Source organism: Polypterus senegalus, chromosome 6 (assembly GCF_016835505.1).
Source record: "Polypterus senegalus isolate Bchr_013 chromosome 6, ASM1683550v1, whole genome shotgun sequence".
Taxonomy (NCBI): domain Eukaryota; kingdom Metazoa; phylum Chordata; class Cladistia; order Polypteriformes; family Polypteridae; genus Polypterus; species Polypterus senegalus.
In genome coordinates this window covers 187,492,086-187,517,745 of record NC_053159.1, presented here as the reverse complement: position 1 = coordinate 187,517,745, position 25,660 = coordinate 187,492,086, and the positions used below count along the sequence as shown (strand labels likewise).

The following is a 25,660-nucleotide window of genomic DNA, read 5'->3' as shown; positions in this document are numbered from 1 at the left end:
AAGCTCTGAATTCATTAAAGGATCATTTCTTGATGTTTGTCTAATTGCACAGGATGACTCCTCTGATTCCTTTTCCTCAACTTATTACTCCACTTTATTTAATGTAAAGGCTAATATTCCAATCTTCTCTCTCTTTCTCTCTCTCTCTGGCAAAGCTTGCACTTACTGCTCTCTGTTTACAGGAAATTGCCTCATAAAGACATGTAAGCCTACCCACCATAATACCTCACATAAGGAGCACTGTAACAAAATTACCGTCAAGCTGATAACGAAAAAAAGTTTTGTGATTGGCCAATTTAACAATCGCCTACCAAGTCTTTTGTATTGACAAGTGATAAATTTAGATTGGCAGCTGATCAATCAGAACATTACTACTGTTGTCCTCTTAAGAGCTTTTTCCTCCCTTATGACAAGTGCTGTTGATAGAGGCTTCAGCCCTTCCTGACCCTAGGCAAGTACAATCAAATGATACTTTACAAAGTGAATAAACTTAAACTTAAATCTACCGCAGCCAGGTGTTACATGGGTGTACCCTTGGCCTAGTCCAGCCGCTTGGGGACCCTATGAGCTGGATCACCCTCAGGGAATCGTGTCACATGGCCATATACTTTGTCAAGTATTCTTCAAAGAGACACAGTTATGAAGGAGTGCAGCCATCATCTCAGGTCACTGGATAGCGTCCATGTCTCACAAACATATAGCAAGACAGGAATCATCAGGGCTCTAAAGACTTGGACCTTCATCCTTTTGCAGAGATATCGGGAGCACCACACACTCCTTTACAGTAACTTCATGACACCCATAAAAAAATCATATTTGTCTGCTTACTTCAATGAAAAGCCACCAGAGACATGAGTGTCACTGCCGAGGTAACTAAACCTCCTGATGAGGTCGACACTCTCTCTGCACACAGACACACTGCTGATGGCTGTCTCCCAAGAGGTCATTAAAGGCCTGGATCTTGGTTTTTATCCAGGACACTCCTAAGCCCAGACACTCATACTCCTCCCTTAGTCACTCGAGATGCTCCATCAGAGCCTCCATTGACTCTGTGAAGATCACAGCATTGTTGGCAGAGTCAAGATTAGGGAATCTTTCTTCACCAGCAGATACCCTGTAGCTGCTGAACCACACAACCCTGCCCATCATCCAATCTATGCAAGCATTGAACAGAGTAGGAGTAAGAGCAAGTAGTGCTCCTCCTACTTCAGTTGGCTGTTCAAAAAAAAAACTCTTAATACTGGTTTGAATGGACCTTTCCCTCATAAACCCTTTTTAGCTGTCGATTGTTTTTCATACAAGAAGTCTTTCTTATTTCCGATTAAAGTTTCTGTAGTGTTCTTTGTTCATAAGTCAGACTTCATTAGCTTATGATTTGCTGTGATTCATTTTGTTTCCATCTTTAGTCACACGCGTTACTAACTTTTCAGTCATTACACATTGGTTCTATCTGAAAAGTTATTGCCGGCATATACATAGTAAAGGTTGCTAAGTAATACTGACAAACCCCAACCCCACCCGACAGGAAAAAATCCCATCAGCCCTTGGGATGTTACTTGTCTTCAGTGCATCAAAAGCCTGTAGCACATCTGGCTCTTGAAAATTTTCATACATTTTAATAATGCCATTCATTTAGGGGATCTCATTAGCCTTTTGTTTTTGATGATTGTATTGGGTTCTAAACAGTGTCCCTCTGAAGTGATTTCTATATCTATTTGCATTGTATTAATTTTCGCATCTTACATTTGCTTCTCAGTCAATTGTAGTGCTTTTGGTGTTTTTTATGAGAATGAATATGTGGGGCACAGTTGTTTAATACCACTGAAAGATTGAAGGTGAAAATTTTCAATAATGTGCTGCTATAACATCACAAAAATACAACACTGAGCTAAGCTGGCAATATGTTGTGTCTTCTCATCATTGTGCGCTTTATTTTGTCTTTGTCTAGTGCAAAAATGATCTCCTGCACAATTGGCTGCTATCAGCTAGCCTTTTTTTAATGTATGAGAAAATGAACTTGTCTCTTTTTTTTCCCCCTTACTGAAAAAACACACAAAGATAAAAATGTCTTTGTTTGCAGGCTGCTTTGGATTTTTACTATTTTTTTTTAATGTGTACCCAACCCAAAATTGATACTCCACATACCCCTCCACACCCCCCATGTTGCTTACATGCAGTTTGTAGTGATAGATGAAGCATTTTTTAATCTCATGTTTTCATGCAGGACAGAACTATGAGAGTTTTTTCTTTAATAGAAGTGGGCTTCCAGTTCCACTGGATAACAGCAAGCAGTACCAAAACGTTTGTGTAAAAAAAAAAAAAATCTCTTGAAAATAGCCCATAACTCGGAAGCCATTTCATATAGGGTTGCTGTTTTGAATTGAAGACAGAACTCTTAGCCAATGTATAAACAAGGGTGTCCAGCTCCAGTCCTGGTGGCCTGCAGTGGCTGCAGGTTTTCATTCTAAGCATCTTCTTAATTAGTGCGCCATTTGTGTTGCTGATTCACTTGTTTTGCTTTAGTTTTAATTGACGTGACTCAGACCCCTTAGATTGTTTCTTTTTCCTTAATGAGCAGCCAAACAATAATGAGACACAAAACAAGCCACCACATGACCAATTAACCTGAAAATAAAGAAAGGTTAAGTTTCACCAAAACATCTTGATGGTGGTCTTAGGTAAAAACAGAAAATCAACAGTCTGCTGTGACAGAATGAGAGCAGAAACAAGTTACGATACTCAATAACGCCTTTAATTAACAGCAAGAATCGGCTTCTCATTAAGAAACTGGTTGGACAAAGTGGCTGGAGTTTGATGTTCCAGTTTAGCTGGTCATCTGTTGGCTCGTTTCACATCTCATTTCTGTTTGGCTGCCATTTAATGAAGAAATGCATCAATTCAGAGGACTGAATCCTTAAAAACAGGGCTATTAAAATGAAGGGAAAAGGAGTTAATTAGCAGTGAAAACTGCTCACTGATTAGGAAAAGGGTTAGAATGAAAACCTGCAGCCCACCAGGACTGGAGCTGGACACCCCTGGTATAGGAGAAAGGCAGGTTTTAGGGCTACTTTTGTTTTACTGGAAGAAGTAATATGTATAACAATATTTTAGCAATAAATGCATGCTCTTTTTGTATTTGCAGTAAACGATTGAATGACTTATGGCGGATTATTTAAAATGAGTAATGTCATTTTTTTAGTGCAAGCGTGAGATTTAAAATTTTTCTCAGCCAGCAACCAACTACATGGGGTAAGGAACGTGATGTTTTGGGTAGAGGTTTCCTTTAATAAATCAAGTGGGTGAAAGTAGCCTTTATATTAGTCAATCGCTCAAATCAAATGTATTTATAACGCACATTTGAAGACAACAGAAGTTGTACCAATGTGCTGTACAAAGAAACATGAAAGGTTACTATAAATTACAGGGGTGTCAATCTCAAGGCCTGGAGGGCCACAGTCACTGCAGGCTTTCATTCTAACCCTTTTCCTAATCTGTGACCAGTTTTCATTGCCAACTGACTTATTTTCCCATCATTTAAATAGCCTTAATTTTATGGATTCAGTCCCCTGAATTGATTCTTTTCCTCATTAAATGCCAGCAAAACAGAAATGAGATGCGAGGCGAGCCATTTGATGACCAGCTAAATTGGGGCTTCAAACTCCAACCAATTACTTAATGAAATGCCAATTCTTGCTGTTAATTAAACCCGTTATTTAATTCCGTGGCTTGTTGAAGCTCTTAGTCTGCCACAGCAGGCACTCCCAAAACTGACTTTTTTTTTTTTTCCTTAGAACATAATCGAAAGGTTTTCATGACCTAAGCAAGTCAACCTTACTGAGACTCTCACCTTTCTTTATTTACAAATATTGTGTCACGGATCCAGTTTAGTGTCATGTTTTGGGACATTTTGTGTCTCATTATTGTTTGACTAGGCTAATTAAGGAAAAAAAAAACAAATCAGGGGTCTGAGTCAAGTCAATTTAAAATTAAGGCAAAAGTAGTTCATTGGCAGTAAAAAGGGGTCACTAATTAAGATGGTTAGAATGAAAACCTGCAACAACTGCGGCCCTCCAGGACTTAACTGGGCACCAATGCTGTTAAACAAACAATTTTATAAAACAGTTAATTAAAGCTATTTATCTATCCTCCCCCTTCCGACCTCCTCACCCCACCGTAAAAAGTGGGGTTTTAACCGAGTCTTAAAAACCTCAATTGAAGGAAAATTCGATATGTAGCGGCAGATCATTCCAAAGTCTTGTCACCCTTAAACTTTAGCCATGATCTATGAACTGCAAGAAGCAATTGAGCAGATGACCTCAAAACTCTCATTCTAGAGAGGGGATGAAGGAGATGGCAGATATATTTAGGGGCAACGCCATGCAAGGCCTTATAAACAAACATTAAAACCTTGAAGTCAATCCAAAAATCTCCCCAGCAGCCAACGGAGAGGAGGCCAATACAGTTGACAGATGCTCTCTTCTACTAGTGCTGGCCAGAAATCTAGCTGCTGCATTCTATACCAACTGAAGGTGCAACAGGGTAGACTTGGGCAATCCCACATATTAGGAATTACAATAATCAAGCTGAGATGTAATTAAAGCATGAATCACTGTTGCCAAATCCTTATGTGAAAGGGAAGATTTTTAACTTTGAAACTTCCTCAGTTAGTAAAAGCTGGACTTCACTATTGCAGAGATTTATTTGTCAAAGCTTAGAGATGAATCAAAGATGTTACCCAGGTTTCTGACATCATTACAAAATTTTGCCCTCAACGAACTTAAATGAGTGCCAGTTTCATTAGCAGATAAAGCAGGGACAAAGATATTTACCTCCGTTTTATTTTCACTTAGTTGGAGGAAATTTTGTACCATCCAGAATTTAGTATCGTCAATACACTCCATCGGCTTCTATACACATGAAACGATGTCAAGGTTAACTTTAATATAAATCTGTGTATAATCAGCATAACAGTGGTAACTGATGCCATGTTTTTGGGGAAAAAAAAAGACGCCAGAGGGAGCAATTATAAGGCAAATAATAAAGAGGCCAGAATCGAGCCTTGTGGGTACAAATTGATTGAGCGGAGGTGGCTGGGAGAAGTTATCACATACGTTAATCGACATACATAGATCTACCAATTAAGTAGAACACAAACCATTTCAGTGCACATCCTTGAATGCCAACTTCACACTCAAGCCGTTTTAATAGAACCTCATATTCCACTGTATCAAAAGCTGCACTAAGGTCCAGCAACACCAAAATAGCACAAGAACCTGAGTCCAAGGTTAGTAGAATAGCATTTATCACCTTCAACAAAACAGATTTTGAATATGACATGAAAAGAGCATTTATGTACTTGTTTTGTCTTCGTCAAATATCTAGGTGCTACTCCTCCTCAACCCGTTGTTCCAACTCCAAAGGACAAAAGTGGGGCACCTCCAGTTAGAAGTATATATGAAGAGCTTTCAAGTCCAGGAATTGGGATGACCCCGCTAAGTTCAAAAAAACAAGTAAGTCTTTTCCTGCAGTAGATTTTATTGTTACTCTGTTTCAGTACTTGGATTTCTCTACTGCATAATCCTTTCATAAATGAATCCTCATATCTAATTTCTTACCGTGTCTTCATTTTAATCTTCTGGAAATTTCTCTTGTTGACGTTATCTATATAATCTTAAATGCTTGTGCTTGATTACTTTATATGCTGGTGTATTCCTCATAGTCATGTAATGGCTCTCAACGCAAGACAGGTGGAAGTTTTTATTTCATTAATTATCATTGTTGAGGATTCCCTAAAATGAATGCGAGTTACTTAATAATAAAAAATAATAAGGATGCATGCACTGTACATTCCACAGTGGTTCTTGGGCACTTAACATGGACAGTTTTGCTTGTGTATTAAGCAGGACAGTTTATTTCATATCCTGCTTTATATCAGCCTGATAATTCAGTGTTTGAAAGTTGGAGTGGAGTTGAAGGTATACCGTACAAATTTAGTTATTGACGCAAGTTGTAATATTTAATGGGCGAATATCTCACATTTATTTGGTGAGTAATCTCTCTTGCTTTTTGCAAGAATGTTTAGGGTTTTTTTTTTCTTAAATTACTGTATGTATTATTCTGCCTTATTTGTTACTAATGGCTAATTTATTTTTTATTGTTCTTGTTTCGTTAAGCTTGCATGTATATTATGTCACCTACCTGTTGCAGCTACTTGTGACCAGAACATGCAGCTGCGGATTTTGGCAATCGGCTGTTCAGTGGAGCTGCACAAGCATATACAGCACGTGCCCTGTGTTTAAACTTTAGAGAAAAAAACAAGTTCCAAAAATTAACTGACCTGTGTTTAGAAAAAAACTTTACTGAATTGGAAACAGGCTGATAATTGTGCTAAAATCAATATAAACAATTCAGGAAATTGACTTGGCTTGTTTAGTGAATTTATATTCATTTGGTCCTCTTTTTATTTGACAAACTTTTCTCTGCTGTTTTGTGGCAGCCTTATGACATTTAGACATTTGTAAGTGTCATTTCTTTTCAATGTTTATGGTGGGCTGATTGCATATAAACTTAAATCTGAAAAGTAAAATTGAAGACACACACAAAGAGATGAAAGATGATCAAGGAATCTTTCAAGAAAATCAGCTGTAGATACAGAATGCCCATGGCTAAGGCTGCCACCTGTCTAAATTTGAAAATAAGGACATTTCTAAAGAAAAATGAGGACTTTGTCAGACGCCCTTCCACATGGTACAACAATTCATGATACATTCGGTTATGGCGTTTCAGAAACATCCTTTTGGTTTTTCTGACAGTGGAAGTCTCTACATGTAATAGTTATTAACTTAAAGTAGCAGAAATAAAAAGTTGAGTGGCTTGCAATTCAAAAATGTTATGTTCTACTGTAAATGTCAGCGAGAATAAGTTGTGACATTTAAAAAGATGCCAGAAATATTCATACCAAAATGCTTTTTAATGTGTGGGTTTTGTACTTCCCACATAGTTTGAAATCCTATTTAAGAGGGGATTGACCCTACCACACCACCCCTCAATTCAGAAATGAACTCCTAGCATATACACATCTAGTGTATGAGTTTTTTCATTTATAGTTAACAGTTTGTGTCTTATTTGGTGTAATTTTTATTTTATAGTTCATTGGCATATTTAACTGTTTTAGCTCTTCAAGACGTGTAATAAAGTGATAAGTGCCACCTGAGATCCTTTAGATAAAGAGTAGCCATAACTTACCTTTCTTTGCTGTTTTTCAGGCCTCCTTTTCTCTCATGCAGACACCAGGTAATGCTGGAATAGGTAAATATTTCTTATAACAAAATGTTTCAAAATTATATTTTGTAGTTTATTTTTGTTAAGATTTATTAATGTAACGTAAAATATTTTGATATTTAATGCGCTGTTGAATAATGGTGTCATAGTTAATGAAAAGTTACTGTGCTGTGCTTATTTTAATGAATCATAATGCCAAGGGTGGCTGCAGCAGTCAATCTTATCTAACTATATGAGAACACAGTACTGTAATTGATTATAAGAAATGCTTGGAAGTTGGGCAGGAGTAAAACGTGAGGATGAACTGTTTATTTAGGATATTATTTTTGTGTCCTAGTCTCTCTGTAGCTCTTTATGATGTATCCAGTAGATTTCATTTTCTGCTTTTGAATACTCAGCATCAGGAATGTTCAGCCCCTCTACCATCGGACAGCAAAGGAAGGCCACTCTCTCTCCTGCACAGGTGGACCCTTTCTATACACAAGGAGATGCCCTTTCTTCTGAGGATCATCTTGATGATACATGGGTTACTGTTTTTGGGTGAGGATAGTGTTATACTGTTATAAATGTAACCAATTTTTTTTGTGATTAAGTCAAAAGTACTTGAATTGTTGCTTTGAATGGTAATAAAACATAGATTTGAAGTATCTGGTGAGTGGGGTAAATGTGATTTACCATGTTACACTTGAAACATATATTTTAATTATTTATTATGTAAAGTTTTCAAACCCAATATTTGGTTAGGGTGAGTGGTTGATGAGCATTGCTGAATATGTATGTTAAATATTATTCTTATTAATGTGATAAGGACATTTGTTTGTTTTGCTTAAAATAAAGTTTTTCAATTGTTATTTTTAAGATACTGGCCAATTCAATAGTTTCATATATTTTTTTTTCTCAACTTGATAATGTTGGGTTTAGTGCCATTTCTAATTTTTTTTTTGACATTTATCACAGATTTCCCCCTGCCTCAGCCTCTTACATCTTACTGCAGTTTGCACAGTATGGAAATGTATTGAAACATGTGGTAAGCTAACTTCTTTGAAATTTAATTCGTTATTTGATGAACGTTAGATTTAAGTGACAACACTTTTTCTCTTTTTTTTTTTCTTTTTTGTAATATTTAAAGATGTCAAACAATGGAAATTGGATGCATATTCAGTATCAGTCAAAACTCCAAGCAAGGAAAGCACTAAGTAAAGATGGTAAAATCTTTGGAGAAACTATAATGATTGGAGTCAAACCCTGTATTGATAAGGTCAGTAAAGTAGGTATTGGTTTATTACATTTTTTTTTTGTTTTTTTTGTCTTAATGTTTGTCTTTTACATATAATTTTACAATATTAGTATTTTAAAGTATTGTCATAGTACATTTCATTATGCTGTCGTACTGATGGCTTTAAGAAGCATACATATGTAGAAAAAACTCATCTATAGCTATCTTATCTATGATATGTCATTTTGTACAAGCTACATGCCTTGTATCTGCTATAGAAATAAATGTATTGTAAGCATCTGGCAAATCCCTTAACTGGTAGATTATTTTCTACCTTTTTCTTTGATGTTTTAAAGGTCTGGAGTATGTGCTAAAATTACTGGGTTTGTGTGAGGTAATAAAATCAAAGAATTTTGTTAAACATTTTGTGTAAAGATTCGAAAGCATGTAAATGTTTATACATTAATTCTGAATTTCAGTCAGCCATTGTCCAACCCGCTATATCCTAACACAGGGCCACGTTGGGTCTGCTGAAGCAAATCCCAGACAGCACAGGGCGCAAGGCAGGAACAAACCCTGGTCAGGGAGCCAGCCCACCGCAGGGCGCACACACACACACCAAGCACACACTAGGGACTATTTAGGATCACCAATGCACCTAACCTGCATGTCTTTGGACTGTGGGAGGAAAATGTCAAATGACTGAACCTCAGTATAGGCAAATCTAATGTTTGTCTAATTTTGGTGAATTCTGATATGCTTTGGAAGGTTTTGTGGCTTGCACTGTGTCTCTGGAATGTCTGCTTGCATGACAAAAAGGCTTTGTAGTTTATTGTATGTTTTATGCTTATTTAGCTGGTTGGTCCTTAAACGATAGGGTTTCAGATGTGCAGCGCCTGGTTGTTATTGGGTTTGGATTCCTTTCTCTTTTTCCAAACCACCCCACCTCGTTTGCCTGCTTAATGTTAGGGTAGATGCAAAGTTTGTTCTGTCTGCTTCTGCTTGTGTTTTTTTTTTGCCATTTCAGTTCAATGTGTGAAAAGGGAAATGAAAAAAAAATATTTTGAATGGTGTATGGGGTGAACTTTATTCTGCTTGATAAGACCGATTTACACAATTTAAAGTACAACAGTTAATAGTTTACATGCACAGCTCTCAACTCTTGTATAATATGCCATAAACTAACTGACCTTTTTAAGAAAGGCCTACGTCTCTATTATAAAAAAAAAAAAATCTTGAAAGGAGACGAGATGTGATTTTCTCAGAGAGAAACTTTCACGTGAGAAGAGACGTTGTGCCAAGAGATTTAACCAGGCCTGGGGCTGGAAATAAAAGACCAAAGAGCAGATAACAAAGTAGAACGTCTTAAAGAATTCAAAAATGTTGGCGCGGTATACATGCAGAGCAGGTTAGAGATAATGGAAGTACAAAAATTCGAAAGTCTCAAAAAAAAAAAACGATAGTAAAGATCGCATTAAAGCAAACAAGCGGAAATTATTACTCGGTGAAATAACGGAAAAGCAAAAAGAGATTGAGTATATTGTTCAGATTTAAACTTTAAGTTGGAGACTTGTAGATCGTCTAATTCGTGTTGCTATCAGGGGGGGTAAAAAAGTAGTGTTTTTTCTTAATGAAGAGGTGTATCTGCGAGAATTAAAAGATTGTTTGTTTGGTGAAAGAGAAATCCTGTGAGAGAATTTCAAGCCCCGTGAGACAAGAGCTTATGCAGTGACATTTGGAAAAGTCCTGGTCACATAACCACACACACGGTTCAATCATTTCTCATTTGTGTGAATGCTGTTGTCAGACAGAGAGAACTGATATTCACTCACGGGCAGTTATACGTTGCGTTGTCACAAGGTGATTCCAAACATCAAATCAAAATTCAATGCGATATTGATGAAAAGGTAAAAGCGAAAAGAGAGTGAATATATGGACATAGGTGATATGACACAAGTATTGTTTGCCTTTAAACTTTTGTAGATCGTCTAATTCGTGTTTAAATCAGAGAAAAGTAGTTTCTTCCCAATGAAGAGGCCTATCTGCAAGAATTAAAAAGTTTTGTTTGGTGAAAGTGAAATCACAAACGTGAGCAACAGAAATGCGAAGTTGCTGGTGCGTAGCGCAGACAGGAGGGTTGGGGAGCAAAGCCTCTAGTACTTAAAAATATTAATCATTCCTCTACTGCAGGGGCGCCCACACTTCATCATCTTGCGAGCTACTTCTAAAATGACCAGGTCGAAATGATCTACCTACATTAGATATAGAGAGAGATATTAGAGATAGATATATACACTGAGTATACTTTATACATAAAATGTATGTTGTCATACCTTGCATAACTGAATAACATTTATGGCACAATAACAATTCAGTACATTTATGGTCACTACTCTATTTGGATTTAATAATCATCATGTGGGAAAAGGCTGACGCATAAATAAGTAGAGCCGAATAATGCAGTCAAGGAGCTTTTGAATTCAGCCGAGTGAAAAATGATGGCTGTCCAATTAACTGCGATTTTAGTTCCCTCTCCTTTCTCAGATCGCTTTTTGGATGGACGTCAGTTTCGTAGTTTTTATGAACAGTTCGAAAATGCCTTTCCACATTTTCCTTCTTTGGAATAGCAATGATAGATTGACAGATCAGACAAACGCACTTCGATTGTGACATTGTGAGAATAAATTCCTCTTCCAATTCCACATCCAGCCCATACCCTCCCAAACAATTATTTTTTTTTTTTTTTAATTCCTTCTTTAGTCGATATAAATTGGAAGGCTAACTAGATCACAGCTGGAGTTTTGCAGTAGCTCACGCGTTTGATCGTGCGTGCGGGATGACCGGTGTGTTAGAAGAGAAGAGATCTCAGACTGGCTGCCCTGTATGTCAATCAAGTGGCAAATGCCATAGGGAGGATATATGATAGACTAACTTTAAAAAAAAAAAAATATTTTTTAATGCAACGCGATCTACCTGCAGTACCATCGCGATCGACGCATTGGGCACCCCTGATGTACTGAGGGATTCTGTGTGCCACTATAGTGCACTTAAACCGCAATAACTGTGATCACATTAAGTCAGTAAAATTTGGAAGTGTAGATTCAAATTACTCTGCAAAAGAAAACTAAAGCACTAAAATGCAGGAAAAAAAACCTGGAAGATCACAAATCCTTTAGTTTAAAATGCAGCATTTTTAAAAATCAGTTTTCTTTCTTGAAAACTGAAATATTTCACATATCACTCTGTGATTTAAAAGCCTACCAATGCACCTGTTAGTTGCAGTTGGGACAGCTTATTCTGCTAACACCATCACTGCCTATAATGGTTAAAGAAGCAAGAGCTCACTGACATTGGCAGCTGCTATGAGAAACATTGCTTATTGTTCTCGCCCTTTTCTGTACCGATTCTGAGAAAGTTCTGACACTTCTTAGTGTGAACTCCCACACCACATATGGCAGTATCTCACTATCCCTAATGTACACTTTCTCTTTACTTCACTCACTGTTTGACTATCACCTCACTGATTTTTCCTTCCCTGTTTTATATAAAGTGCTACTGCCAGTACAGGAGCACTTACTATATTAATACCTGTTTTTAGTCTTTCTCCATTAAGGGCATTGTGATTTGGGTAAGAGTAGGAATGAATGGGCTTAGGTGCTGTTTCTTACCGTCCTAAATTGTTTTGAACCTCAGAATGGATTTTTTTTTTACACTTTTTTTTTATACCAAGAATCAGTGTTTGTTACAAGGAATAATTCTTCTTAGAAGTGACTAGGATCTTTTGTACTGAGAGTCTTCTTTATCAGCACTTGCTGTCATTTTTATTTTCGTTTCTATCAAGATTCTGGAAAACGTTTATACTGTGCTTGAGGGCATAATCGTACCATATGTTGCTCATATATCAAATATATTTACAGTCCTCTAAAATTGAAAAATATTACCTGAATTCTGCACAAGAACAAACCAAAATTAGGAAATTGTTTTTCATCTTGCATTCATAACTGCCGTTCCTTTTGTCTGCATATCTCACCTTGCATTTTTCTACATTAAACTTTCCTAGTGGTTGCTCAGTTCTCAAGCTTGTCCGAGTCTTTTTGAATTATTTTGCTGCTCCTCAGTGTCTGTCATTATTCCAATTTAGCATCATCTGAGAGTTAACAAATTTGTTTACTATACCAAAAATCAATGTCATTAATATAAAGAAGACAAAGTAATGGTCCAAGGACAGACGACTGATGACCTCACCCCACATGGAGCATTTTCTTCTTCTTAGTTTCCTGCTGATTAACCAACTTGACATCCAGATGCCAGCAGCACATAGTTTCAGAATTAATCTTGGGTGGGGAGTTAAGTCAGTCTTTTTGAAAGTTTACAGTAAGTAAATTCTATGGTATGATTTGCATTTGTCAAAATAACCAAACAAATGGGTTTTGTCGCTAGTTAATCTGTGGACACTGCAGTCTCTCTCCCCCCACCCCCATCACATCCATCCATCCATTATCCAACCCGCTATATCCCAACTACAGGGTCACGGGGGGTCTGCTGGAGCCAATCCCAGCTAACACAGGGCGCAAGGCAGGAAACAAACCCCGGGCATGCCACGCACACATACGCGCGCGCACACACACACACACTAGGGATTATTTAGGATCGCCAATACACCTAACCTGCATGTCTTTGAACTGTGGGAGGAAACCCATGCAGACACGGGGAGAACTTACCCCCACCATTTCCAAATTTGTGAAGTTCTGCTCTGTTGTGTGTTTTATTTATTCATGTATTTTTTTATTTTTATTTTGCAGGTCTAGTAATGCGATATTAGAATTGTTTTTACTCAAAGAAAGGCAAAATACACATTTGTTGTTAATCTTTTTTTTTTATAAGTAATATTCAGTAATGGAAAATTGTATAACATTTCATCATTATTGTTGCTTCATGCATTTGGAAATTTCTTCAAAATATTGATAGACTGAATATTCCTTCAGTTATTCTTTATGATTATATTGTACTGCCATTGACTAAAATATTGTTTGCCTCTTGGGTTAGTCGAAGTGTTTATGATGCATTTTGTGATTATACATTAATCTGTTGTATGATATAAATATTATTCCTAAATTTAAATAGTAAACCATTTAATTTTTTATTTTGAGTTTCAAGATACATACAGTATATAAGCATTAAGCAATTAAAAAAAAATGTTTCTACTTCCAGGACTTTCAAATTATCAGAGCTGTACTACTAGTATTAGAGTTGAAGTTTATACGTAATTTGAGCCAAAAACACTTTCTTTACTAAGAGCATAATGTGCAGTGTCAGAAAGCATTTTTAATCAAACGTATTGTTTTTCTCTTTTGCAGAGTGTCATGGAAAATGTGGATCATAGCATAGCATTTTCAAGTTCCTCAGCATTTACTCCTGTTAAAAGTTCAGGAACTCCATCTAGTTCTGTCAATACACCACGGTCTACATCTATGAGGCCATTAGCTGCTGCGTACAAAGCTTCTAGTAGTGACTATCAGGTATGTCTTCAAGAATCTTAAGTAGAAATTTAAAATGTTGAGGTCCAGTTGGTTAAGAAAATGCTTTCTTCTGTCATGAGTATCATAGTTTGAGCTATTACAGCCATTAAAGAATTTTGAGTTTTTCAGTCTTAATATAAATAGTAGTTAATTTAAGAGAATGTAACCCAAATATATTGCTGGCTACCAGGTCTTGAGCGCTGTTCAATCTCTCTGAACATAATTAACTTACTACAGCCTCACTTAATCCATGTTGAAGTGTGTTATGTTAATGAGGAATATAAAATGTATTCAAATAAACTGAAGTGATTACTGAGTTCATGATACTATACTTAAAATGATTTGCTAGAATTAAAATAAGAACACTAATTAACAGAATAAAAGGGAGGACAGAAAAAAAAAACTCCAGACGACTGGAGAAAAAAATGAAATCTGCAGGGGTTCCAAGGCCACAAGACCACCCAGCATTCTACCTAACATAAATGACTTGAATCAGTCCTAATGGTATTTAGGGTTCTCATGGAAGGACTTGATGATGACGGTCACGTGGACTTCTGACCTTTTAACACTCATCATACATTTATACCGGCTGTTACAGACTGAAATCAAATATATGTTTTTATTCCAAAATAGTAAGAATAAAAGCAGCTGACTTCTCAAAACGGACTCGTCGGGGATCGAACCCATGAAGTTTTGATTACCAGTCAACTGTTGATTCCGTTGCGCCGCCGAAGCTGTTGTAGTAAATGCGTGTCAATGTCACACCCAAATGTGTGGTGTTTTTCTGCAGTTATATTTTTTGAATAAAAGTGCACTTGTTCTGTTGTATTTGTACCTTTTGTGAAAGTGTTTCTTTGATATTTGGACTTCAGGCTTCACACATTGTAGACATGAAGTTTATATTTTGTCAATTATTACTAAAACATGACAAACTTTTCTTTTTTAATGATGTGTTTACATAGATCGGTGTAGACACAGAACACACATTAAATGCATGTGTTCCACATGATATAGTATTTATAAAAGGTGTGATTTTGCTTGACTTCTCACTCTATACAACTCCAAGCAACTGACATGCAGGTAAACAGACTTGAGCTGAGAAAACTGTGCGCCGGTGGGGAATGTGATAGCAGACTGCTTGCTGCTTATCAACACATTTAAAGGACAAAAGACACTGACGGAGAGGTGAGAAGTGATTTAAGCTGTGTCGGATCTACAACTTTTTTTTGTAGGCTCTGGTAATTCTAGTGTTAATCCATCAATGTAAGGACATCACGGTGCTTTGATTAGGTGATGGTGGCGTAGATTGCCACCACAGAAAACTGGAAAGTAGGGGTTAGTACGGATTTTGGAGCCACCATGAATAGTAATGATAATTAATTGAATATACAGAGCATCAGGATTAATCTAAAATAAAGCTATGAGAAAGCCATGTTAAAATAATGTGTTTTCAGCAGTGTTTTAAAGTGCGCCACTGTATCAGTCTGGCGAATTCCTATTGGCAGGCTATTCCAGATTTGAGGTGCATAACAGCAGATGGCTGCCCGCCTCACCACTTCTTATAAGTTTAGCTCTTGGAATTCTAAGCTGACACTCATTTGATGATCTAAGGTTACGATTTGGTGTGTAAGGTGTCAGACATTCCGAAATATAAGATGGAGCGAGATTATTTAAGGCTTTGTAAACCACAAGCAGTATTTTAAAGTTGATTCTGAATGACACAGGTAACCAATGTAGCGACCTCAAAACCAGAGGAATATGCTCGGATTTTCTTTTCGTGTCCATTTATTCCAAAAAAGATGTGAAAAACCGATTCGTCTGACCACAGTACACGTTTCCACTGCACAATGGACCATCCCAGATGCCTCCGAGCCCAGAGAAGTCGACGGTGCTTCTGGACACTATTTACGTAGGGCTTCCTTTTGGCACAGTACAGTTTTAGCTGGCATTTCCTAATGTAACTACGTACTGTAGTGCTTGAGAGTGACTTTCTGAAGTAGTCCTGAGCCCACACAGTTATATAATTTATTGATGAATGACGTTTTTTAATGCAGTGGCGTCTGAGAGCTCGGAGGTCACGGCCATTAGGTTTAGGCTTGCGCCCTTGCGCACGGTAATTTCTCCAGATTCCCTGATTCTTTTCACTATGTTATGCACTGTAGAGGGAGAAATGCCCAAATCTCTTCCTGTCTTTGAGAAACGTTTTTCTTCATTTCAAAGATTTTTGCCCGCACTTGGTGGCAAACTGGTGATCCTCTGCCCATCTTTGCTCCTAAAGGAGTAGGCCTTTCTTCGATGCTGCTTTTGTACCGAATCATGATTGCAATCACCTGTTAACATCACCAGTTTCAACTCACATCATTATTTAGTTGTTATACCTCATTACTACCCCATAATTGCCCCCATCCCAACTTTTTTTGGAATGTGTTGCAAGCCTGAATGGCAAGAATGGATGTTTATTTACAAATCAAATGATGTTGACCAAAAAAAAACATGAATTATCTTGTGTTCATACTGTCTGCAATGAAATAAGAGTTAAGGGAAATTTGTAAATTATTGCTTTATTTTTTTATTCACATTTTCCACACTGTCCCAACTTTTTCTGATTTGGGGTTGTACATTATCCTCGCTATTGTAGTTAGCACTACAAATGGACTGGTTACTTAGAATGTTTGTAAACTTTGAAGCTGCCGATAAATCAAAGAAGCGTTTTTTTAACAATATGCTTCTCGTGAATATTTTCTATCATTATTTCTATATTAAATAGTAAGAGAAAATGGTCTGATAGACCAATATCAATGACCTGCTTTACATCAACTTTTAGTCCTTTAGTAATTACTAAGTCTGACGTGTGACCTGCTTTGTGTGTAGGCTGATTAGCGAACTGTCTCAAATCATGAGTCCAGGAGGTTCATGAAATCTTTTACTTTCGGGTCACACTGATTATCGATATTAAAGTTAAAGTCACCAACTATTAGGAACGTGCCATAGTTTGTAATTATAATTGACCCCAAGTCTGAGAATTCCTCAAAGAAAGATGTATTGTATTTAGGAGGTCTATACACTGATAATACTAGAAACTGAGAAACTTCATGAATAACAACAGCAAGATACTCAAAGGACTTGAATTTACCAAAACTGACATCTTTACAGTTTAACCGGCTCGTGTAAATGTTTGCTAAACTGCCGCCTTTCTTACCTTGCAATCCGCATGAGCAAAGCTTTAATTCAGAGGCACAGATTCAATTAAAATAGCCGCGCCATCAGAGCTAAGCCACGTTTCACTTAGTACAATAAAATCAATTTTCCTATCACTAATAACTCAAAATTTAGTATCCCAGAAAATTAAAATATTACACAGGACCAATAAAAAAAATATTTTTAATGCAGAAATGTTGGCCTACTGAAAAGTATGTCCATGTACGCACAGTACTTGGTCGGTGCTCCTTTGGCATGAATTACTACATCAGTGTGGCGTGGCACAGCTTAGGTGTTAAGGAAGCACAGAATGCTTTGATCGCGGCCTTCAGCTTGTCTGCTTTGTTGGGTCTGATGTCTCTCATCTTCCTCTTGGCAATACCCCATAGATTCTCTATTGGGTTTAGGCCAGGTGAGTTTACTTGGCCAATCAAGCACAGTGATACATACCATGGTCATTAAACCATTTATTGATACTTTTGGTATGTGGGCAGGTGCCAATTCCTGCTGGAAAATGAAATCCACATCTCCATAAAACTTGTCAGCAGAGGGAAGCATGAAGTGCTCTCAGATTTCCTGGTAGAGGTCTGGCTGTGCTGACTTTGGACTTGATGAAACATAGTGCACCAACACCAGCAGATGATGTGGCTCCCCAAATCATCACTGACTGTGGAAACTTCACACTGGACCTCAAGCAGCTTGGATTCCATGCCTCTCCTCTCTTCCTCCAGACTCTGAGACCTTGATTTCCAAATGAAATGCAAAATTGACTTTCATCTGAAAAGAGGACTTTGGACCACTGAGCAACAGTCCAGTCCGTTTTCTCCTTAGCCCAGGTAAAATGCAACTGACGTTGTCTCTGGTTCAGGAGTGGCTTGACACAAGGAATGCGACAGTTGTAGCCCTCGTCCCTGATAAGTCTGGGTGTGGTGGATCTTGAAGTGCTGACTCCAGCCGCAGTCCACTCTTTGAAGGTGCTTATGCACCTTTTTCTGCCACATTTTTTCCTTCCACTCAACTTTCCATTAATATGTTTAGATACAGCACTCTGTAAAAAGCCAGCTTCTTTAGTAATGACCTTTTATGGCTACCCCACCTTGTGGATGGACGGTCTCAATGACTGTCTTCTGGACAACTGTCAAGTCAGCAGTCTTGTCCCTTGATTATGTGGCCTACTGAAACAGACGGAGAGACCGTTTAAAGGCTTAGGACACCTTTGCAGGTGTTTTGGGTTAAATAGCTGAGTGGATTGGGACACCAAGAGTCTACAATATTGAACCTTTTCACAATATTCTACTTTTTTGAGATACTGAATTTTGTGTTTTCATTAGCTATAAGCTATAATCAGCAAAATGAAAAGAAATAAACACTTGAAATGTATCACTCAGTGTGTAATGAATCTATATAATATAGGAGTTTCACTTTTTGAATTGAATTACTAAAATAATTTAACTTTTTGATATTCTAATTTATTAAGATGCACCCGTATAAATATGTATATTTGTATTGCTTTGACTGCCAGATATCTTGTCTCCATTTTTAATCTTCTGAAAACACAATGAGGTGAAACAGAAATGTGAAAAAAACTTTGAGTTTGTTAATACAGACCATCCAGAAAGTATTCACAGCTCATCACTTTTTCCACATTTTGTTATGTCACAGCCTTATTCCAAAATGGATTAAATTAATTTTTTTCCTCAGAATTCTACACACAGCACCCCATAATGACAACGTGAAAAAAGTTTACTTGAGGTTTTTGCAAATTTATTAAAAATAAAAAACTGAGAAAGCACATGTACATAAGTATTCACAGCCTTTGCTCAATACTTTGTTGATGCACCTTTGGCAGCAATTCCAGCCACAAGTCTTTTTGAATATGATGCCACAAGCTTGGCACACCTATCCTTGGCCAGTTTCACCCATTCCTCTTTGCAGCACCTCTCAAGTTCCATCAGGATGGATGGGAAGCGTTGGTGCACAGCCCTTTTAATATCTTTCCCTTTATCCTGACTATTCTCCCAGTTCCTGCTGCTGAAAAACATCCCCACAGCATGATGCTGCCACCACCATGCTTCACTGTAGGGATGGTATTGGCCTGGTGATGAGCGGTGCCTGGTTTCCTCCAAACGTGACGCCTGGCATTCACACCAAAGAGTTTAATCTTTGTCTCATCAGACCAGACAATTTTGTTTCTCATGGTCTGAGAGTCCTTCAGGGGCCTTTTGGCAAACTCCAGGTGGGCTGCCATGTGCCTTTTACTAAGGAGTGACTTCCGTCCGGCCACTCTACCATACAGGCCTGATTGGTGGATTGCTGCAGAGATGGTTGTCCTTCTGGAAGGTTCTTCTCTCTCCACAGAGGACCTCTGGAGCTCTGACAGAGTGACCATCGGGTTCTTGGTCACCTACCTGACTAAGGCCCTTCTCCCCCGATCGCTCAGTTTAGATGGCCGGCCAGCTCTAGGAAGAGTCCTGGTGGTTTCGAACTTCTTCCATTTACGGATGATGGAGGCCACTGTGCTCATTGGGACCTTCAAAGCAGCAGAAATGTTTCTGTAACCTTCCCGAGATTTGTGCCTCAAAACAATCCTGTCAGAGGTCTACAGACAATTCCTTTGACTTCATGCTTGGTTTGTGCTCTGACATGAACTGTCAACTATGGGACCTTCTATAGACAGGTGTGTGCCTTTCCAAATCATGTCCAATCCACTGAATTGACCACAGGTGGACTCCAATTAAACATCTCAAGGATGATCAGGGGAAACAGGATGCACCTGAGCTCAATTTGGAGCTTCATGGCAAAGGCTGTGAATACTTATGTACATGTGCTTTCTCAGTTTTTTTTTTTTTAAATAAATTTGCAAAAATCTCAAGTAAACTTTTTTCACGTTGGCATTATGGGGTGTTGTGTGTAGAATTCTGAGGAAAAAAAATAATTTAATCCATTTTGGAATAAGGCTGTAACATAACAAAATGTGGAAAAAGTGATGCGTTGTGAATACTTTCTGGATGCTCTGTATATGTTAAAAATTAGTAACATCTAAACATGAGGTATTACAAACAACAAGCCATTAAGATATTTGAGAACAAATGTATTTAAAGGAGAAGTCTGCCGTTTTTCAAGTGAAAGTTGTTTCTTCACAATAATGGTGGTGTTTGAAGACCGTATTGATAATGGGTTGCCATTGAAATTTTTGAGTTGTTTCTCTGAGTGTTTACATTTTTGTAATTAAAATTTCATGTAATTCAAATTGAATTTTATTTGTTATATACAAATTTTACATAAAATATGTAGTGAAATTCTTTCTTACTAAACTCCAATAACTTCATCTCAGAAGCATATAAAAGGGCAATAACAATAATACATGACATTATAAATATCAATTAAAGTCATTAATAGAATTTTAAAATATGTGATAATAAAAAAAATCCCTTCATGTAGAGTTAATAGGGCATTGTGAACTTCTAGTAATTTTTTCTTATTAGAGATGCCGGTGGACTGTACCATAGCTCCTCCTCAGTCTCTCTAAATTGGTCTTCAAACAGCTGTAATGTCGAAGCTGACCACGGCACAGAGGAGAGTCCATTGTTGGAATGGCTTGTATTACTGATAATTTCCTTTGCCCTGGTGTGACATTTCTTGGTGTAAATGTACTAGATGTTAGAGAGGGCACTCCCAGTTATATCTTCAGCTGACCGCACCATTCTCTATAGAGCGTTGCAGTCTATAGTGTCCTGGTTGGGGCTGCACCAATTGAGCAAAAAAATAAAAAAAAATTATTTATCAAGCGCTTTTTACAAACAGTTACAAAGTGCTGTTCACCATAGAAAACTATTAAAAAAAAAACAGTAAAAAATACATTTAAACTAACCAATTTAACAATTGAACATTAAACAGAAGAGCTAAGAAATGCTAGCCTATAAAGGCACTTCTTAAACTGCTTTTTAAATGTATGAAATGTATCAGCAGCCCATAAAGCACAAGGAAGGTTATTCCACCATATCTGTACAACAGACTGAAAAGCCCGATCCCCCACGAATCTGTAGCCAAGTACGTAGAACAATAAGAAGGCTGTGGTTAAATGACCTAACTGGGCAACTGTTGATATAATGTTGTAAGAAACGTGAAAATATTACGGTGTTTGATCGTGCAGAGCTCTACAGGTGATTTGCTAAAATTTTTAAAGCATATTCTAAATTCCACCAGAAGCCAATAAAGCGAATATGAAATCTGAGTAGTGTGAGACCACTTACTGGAGCTCGTTAACAATCAAGTGGCAGCATTCTGAATAGACTGAAGATGCAGCTGCCACGTCGTCTTTAAACATGTAAATAAAGAATTACAATAATCAAGGCGTGAGGGGAAAAAAGTGCATTAATGTCATCATTTGAACAATTGATACCATTGCTCTTTGCTTTGCTAATATCCTCAATTGATGATAAAAGCAAGCGCAATACAAGGACCTAAAATTGAACATCAGGGTTTAAAGACTGGTCAAACATAATACCCAGGTTCCGGACACAAGTTTTAAAGTTGGGTGAAACAGCCGCTAACCTGAGACTCCTCTCTGCAAGCAGATTTAATGGGGCAATAATTAAAACATCAGTTTTTATAGAATTGAGCTGTAAAAAAAGTAATAGCCATTTATTCATTTCACTCAGGCATTTGACCAGGGCAGATAACTTATGGTGGTGTTGTGATTTAAAAGAGCATGAAAGTTGAATATCTTCAGCATAAATGTGATATAAAATCTTTAAAAGAACTTAATTCAAACTAAAGGAAGAATGTACAAGGAAAATCACACTCGCCCAAGAACGGATCCCTGCGATACTCCACCCAACAAGAATAGTGGGGCTAACATGTACTCGTTTATTAACAAGAGTTTTGCACTCTGATCATGATCCCCTTTCCAATGAGCAAATAACATGCTAGTGTTGGATCAGTACTAAAATTTTAAATTTGGTATCAAAACCAGCTTTCGGGACCATAGTACCGGTACCAAAGCAAATCTGAGGCAAATAATGGAAAACTCCCCAAAAACACGGTTTCACAGCCTCTTCGTTCCCCCCTGCCTGCCTCCCTGCTCTGCTCCACAATCCTATACCCACCTGCTCTCTAACACTCTCTACAAATAATTGATGTTGGTTGGGACTGGGATCGCTCCTTTTTTGGAGTGTCCTGAGCATTTCTATTAATATATACATTCGAAAAGTTGTATTAGTTAGTTGGTGATTCAAGCTAGATATTAAACAAATATTCAGTTTACCAATCACTTGTATAAATGACAGAAATGCCATTTGTGTAGTTGAATTAAATTCAGACTCAAGTGATACACATTTGCTAAGTTTTCATTAGCTCTTTACTTTCATGAAAAACATACCAGCATTGCGTTTCTCCAAATGGTCAAATTTTCATGTGAATGCACTGAAGTGAGAGGGTGAAAGTCACAATTCATAGCTCCATAAACTCAGAGAGCATGTCAACAGAGCACAATTTCCATAAAATCCATAAACAAAAATCTGCTCCCATGAAACTATAACAGAATGGCAGTGTGCTGACAAATGCCACCATCAAATAAAAGTAGAAACACAATTTTATTAAAGTTTCAGAAATTGAGTCTTAATTTGGTAGGTGTCTTAACACAGATTATAACCGCGTTCTGCATGTGTTTTGCTAATAAACTCTGTAACAAACTGAAAATGATTCCGGAGAACTATTTTATTTATTTATTTTTCTTCTTTTGTTTTCTAGGTTGTTTCTGACCGACAGACACCAAGAAAAGATGAGAGTCTTGTTTCAAAAGCAATGGAGTTTATGTTTGGCTGGTAGCGATTTTTCTGCTGCACTCCTGAAATAAAGTGATAAACAGTACATTAGCCTAACTGGCTTTACTGGTACTGTGTGAACTGGTTAGTTATATAACCATTACTCACTAATGACGTTTCTGCCAAAATTATGCATTTTGTTACCAATGACATGTAGATAGCTTCTTGGGTTATTCAACAAAGGTAAAACACTTAATGGTAACGCAGTAACTTTGGGTGGTGGAGCAGTTAGAGAGTACATGATGATGTCTTTTTATTTATTTTTAACAAAGGACCACATTAAAATATAAACAAGGATGGCTATATCATAAAGCAACACTTTGCTCCCATATATGAATTCATTTAAATGCCTCCTCTGAACAATTCAAAGGTTTGAGGAAAGCACTTTACACCATTTTCTGTCTCTCCATGTCCTTTTTATGTGGGGGGAAATTTGACATCTCCAGAATGTTTACTGACCCTTGATAACGAGCAGACTTTCTTGGCGTTGCTTCGTGTTTTAAATATATGGGGCATCTACAACCCATCAGACTCTTAGTCAGACTATTGTGCAGCACAAGCTTTGGCCCATAAAGAAGAAATTTCCATTGGTATATTTATATAACCAGGCACGCAAAGTTTTTACGGAGTATCTTCATAAATACAGTTGCATCTGTGTAGTCAGACCTCAAAAAGCAGTGGAAAAGAAAAGGAGGCAAGTGGTGCAGGCCATATTGACGTTGGTCACAAGTTCATATTTTTAATCCCCTTTAAAAATGTGTCTGAAGGAGCATGTATCATTTGACTGTGTTGGTTTTTGCTGTGATCAAGAGAAAATTGATTGTTGGTTTAATGCTTTGCAAAAAATACTTCCTAGTGTGACATTCTGTTGACAGACTGACAGGCTGTGAAATTGCATTTTTGCAAAAAATATCTTGGTTGCCCGTCATTATAAATCTTAAACGCATTATGCTTAAAATGGAAGTGTGGCACAAATAGATGGAGTTGGTGGGTCTTATGAGATGACCTTGACAGTAATACAGTTTTGGTTGTGACACGTACTAAAACTAGAAGATGCTCATGAACAGTGTCATTTTATACTCTCTGCCAAGCAGACTGATTTAAGCACATTTTTAAAAAGAAAGTAGGCTCTTGGTTTGTCTTTTTTATTATAGAACAATTTATGAGATCTCAGCTCTTTATTTCTTTAATTTATGGTTATGCATATGGTGTCAGATTGTCTCCTATCTTGCTTTGTATACTTTATAATAAAGTGGTGAAGTGAAAGTTGACTTCCGTGTCTGAATGTGGTAACGGTTATTGAAATTAATTGTCTGTTATTGAAATTTCTAACAGCATGACTGTTATCAGAGCCCCTTTGCCCAACTTAACATGTGATGGTTGGTTATTGAAAAGTGGTTAGGTGTTATCATATGAGGGATTTCACCATACCTCATTGATAAAGAAACATTACAATTCCCAGGTCACTGCTCATCACCTGCCTAATACCATCCCTATGTTACTGTGTGGTGCTGGTAGCAGTATCGTGCCATGGAGTGCTTCTCTGCGAAAGGCACAGGGAAACTGGTCGGGATGGAGGGAAGAATAAATTCAATCAAGCACAGTGAGGTTCTTAAAGAAAATCTGCTCCAGAGTGCATTCCGCCGCAGACAGGGGCTTCAGTTCAGCTTTTACCTCGACGCTGACCAGAAGCATACAGTACAGCTAAGATAATTCTGGAGTGCCTTTGAGACATCTTTTATACTGTCCTCGAATTGCCCAACCAAAGCCAAACGTCAAGAGGAACCAGAACCATTAAGCCGTCCCTGTTACCTGTCTGTCTATGCAGCTTGTTTGCTTCAATTGACCCAATGTGTTTAGATTCAAATCAAATTGTAATCACATGATTCAATTTTCTGATTGTTTTTTTACTCTACATTTGTGTGTACTAAGTATAAGTTAGTGTACTTAATTCTATTTTATTGCACAGTACAATTAATTCAGTTGTAAAATCTTCAAGTGACTTCCTGCAATATCGCTAAAGTGTAATTTACATGACAGTACTGTATGGACCATTCCTTATTGTTTCTTTCCTTGTAATATTCTATTTTTCATTTAGTCAGTTGTCTCCTTAGTGTTAATCATTGTTTTTAGTGCTTTGTATTAAGGTAATCGTGTTTTGTTAATACATGTAATCATTGTTATTATATTTGTTGAATGAAATGGAGTCTTCAAAAGGGCAAAATGGGTGTGAGGCCTTCAAAAATGCAAGAAGACACAGGCCAGCATTTTGACTAAACTGTCCCACAGAGTCTCTCCTTAACTCTGCCAGTCCACATATACTACTTGCTAGTGGAAGTGATGTCATTGGGCTTCTGTCATGAGGACAGTGTAATATTATGATAAAAATGTGTACTTAAATACTTTAGATACTATTAAAGGCTAAACTAAAGATGATAAAAATATAAGAAAGTGAATGGACAGCTTGTCTGGGGCAATACAGGTGTGCAGAGATGAATGGGGAATCTGGCTAAGAATGGAATGGAGCCGAGTTGTGCTGAAACAACAATGGATTAAAGTAGTGAGTCACTTTGCACTTTGATATCCCATTGGTCTGGAAGGTACATCAAGGAAGGTGCACT

General features: G+C 37.4%; 1 protein-coding gene across 3 annotated transcripts in view; it reads left to right on the top strand.

The window, feature by feature from the left end:
• The window catches only part of nup35 (nucleoporin 35), a 41,215-nt gene extending 16,137 nt beyond the window's left edge, over positions 1 to 25,078 (top strand). The window contains exons 3-9 of one of the 3 annotated variants that reach the window (XM_039757726.1): positions 5,383 to 5,510; positions 7,266 to 7,293; positions 7,680 to 7,821; positions 8,239 to 8,308; positions 8,411 to 8,548; positions 13,855 to 14,016; positions 22,966 to 25,078. In XM_039757726.1, the coding sequence (XP_039613660.1) occupies positions 5,383 to 5,510; positions 7,266 to 7,293; positions 7,680 to 7,821; positions 8,239 to 8,308; positions 8,411 to 8,548; positions 13,855 to 14,016; positions 22,966 to 23,043 (746 nt within the window). In that variant the 3' untranslated portion in view covers positions 23,044 to 25,078. Of the gene's footprint in view, positions 1 to 5,382; positions 5,511 to 7,265; positions 7,309 to 7,679; positions 7,822 to 8,238; positions 8,309 to 8,410; positions 8,549 to 13,854; positions 14,017 to 22,965 lie in introns of all 3 variants that reach the window. The other 2 variants (XM_039757725.1, XM_039757724.1) reach the window with 2 other exon arrangements.
• Positions 25,079 to 25,660: the final 582 nt, after the last annotated feature.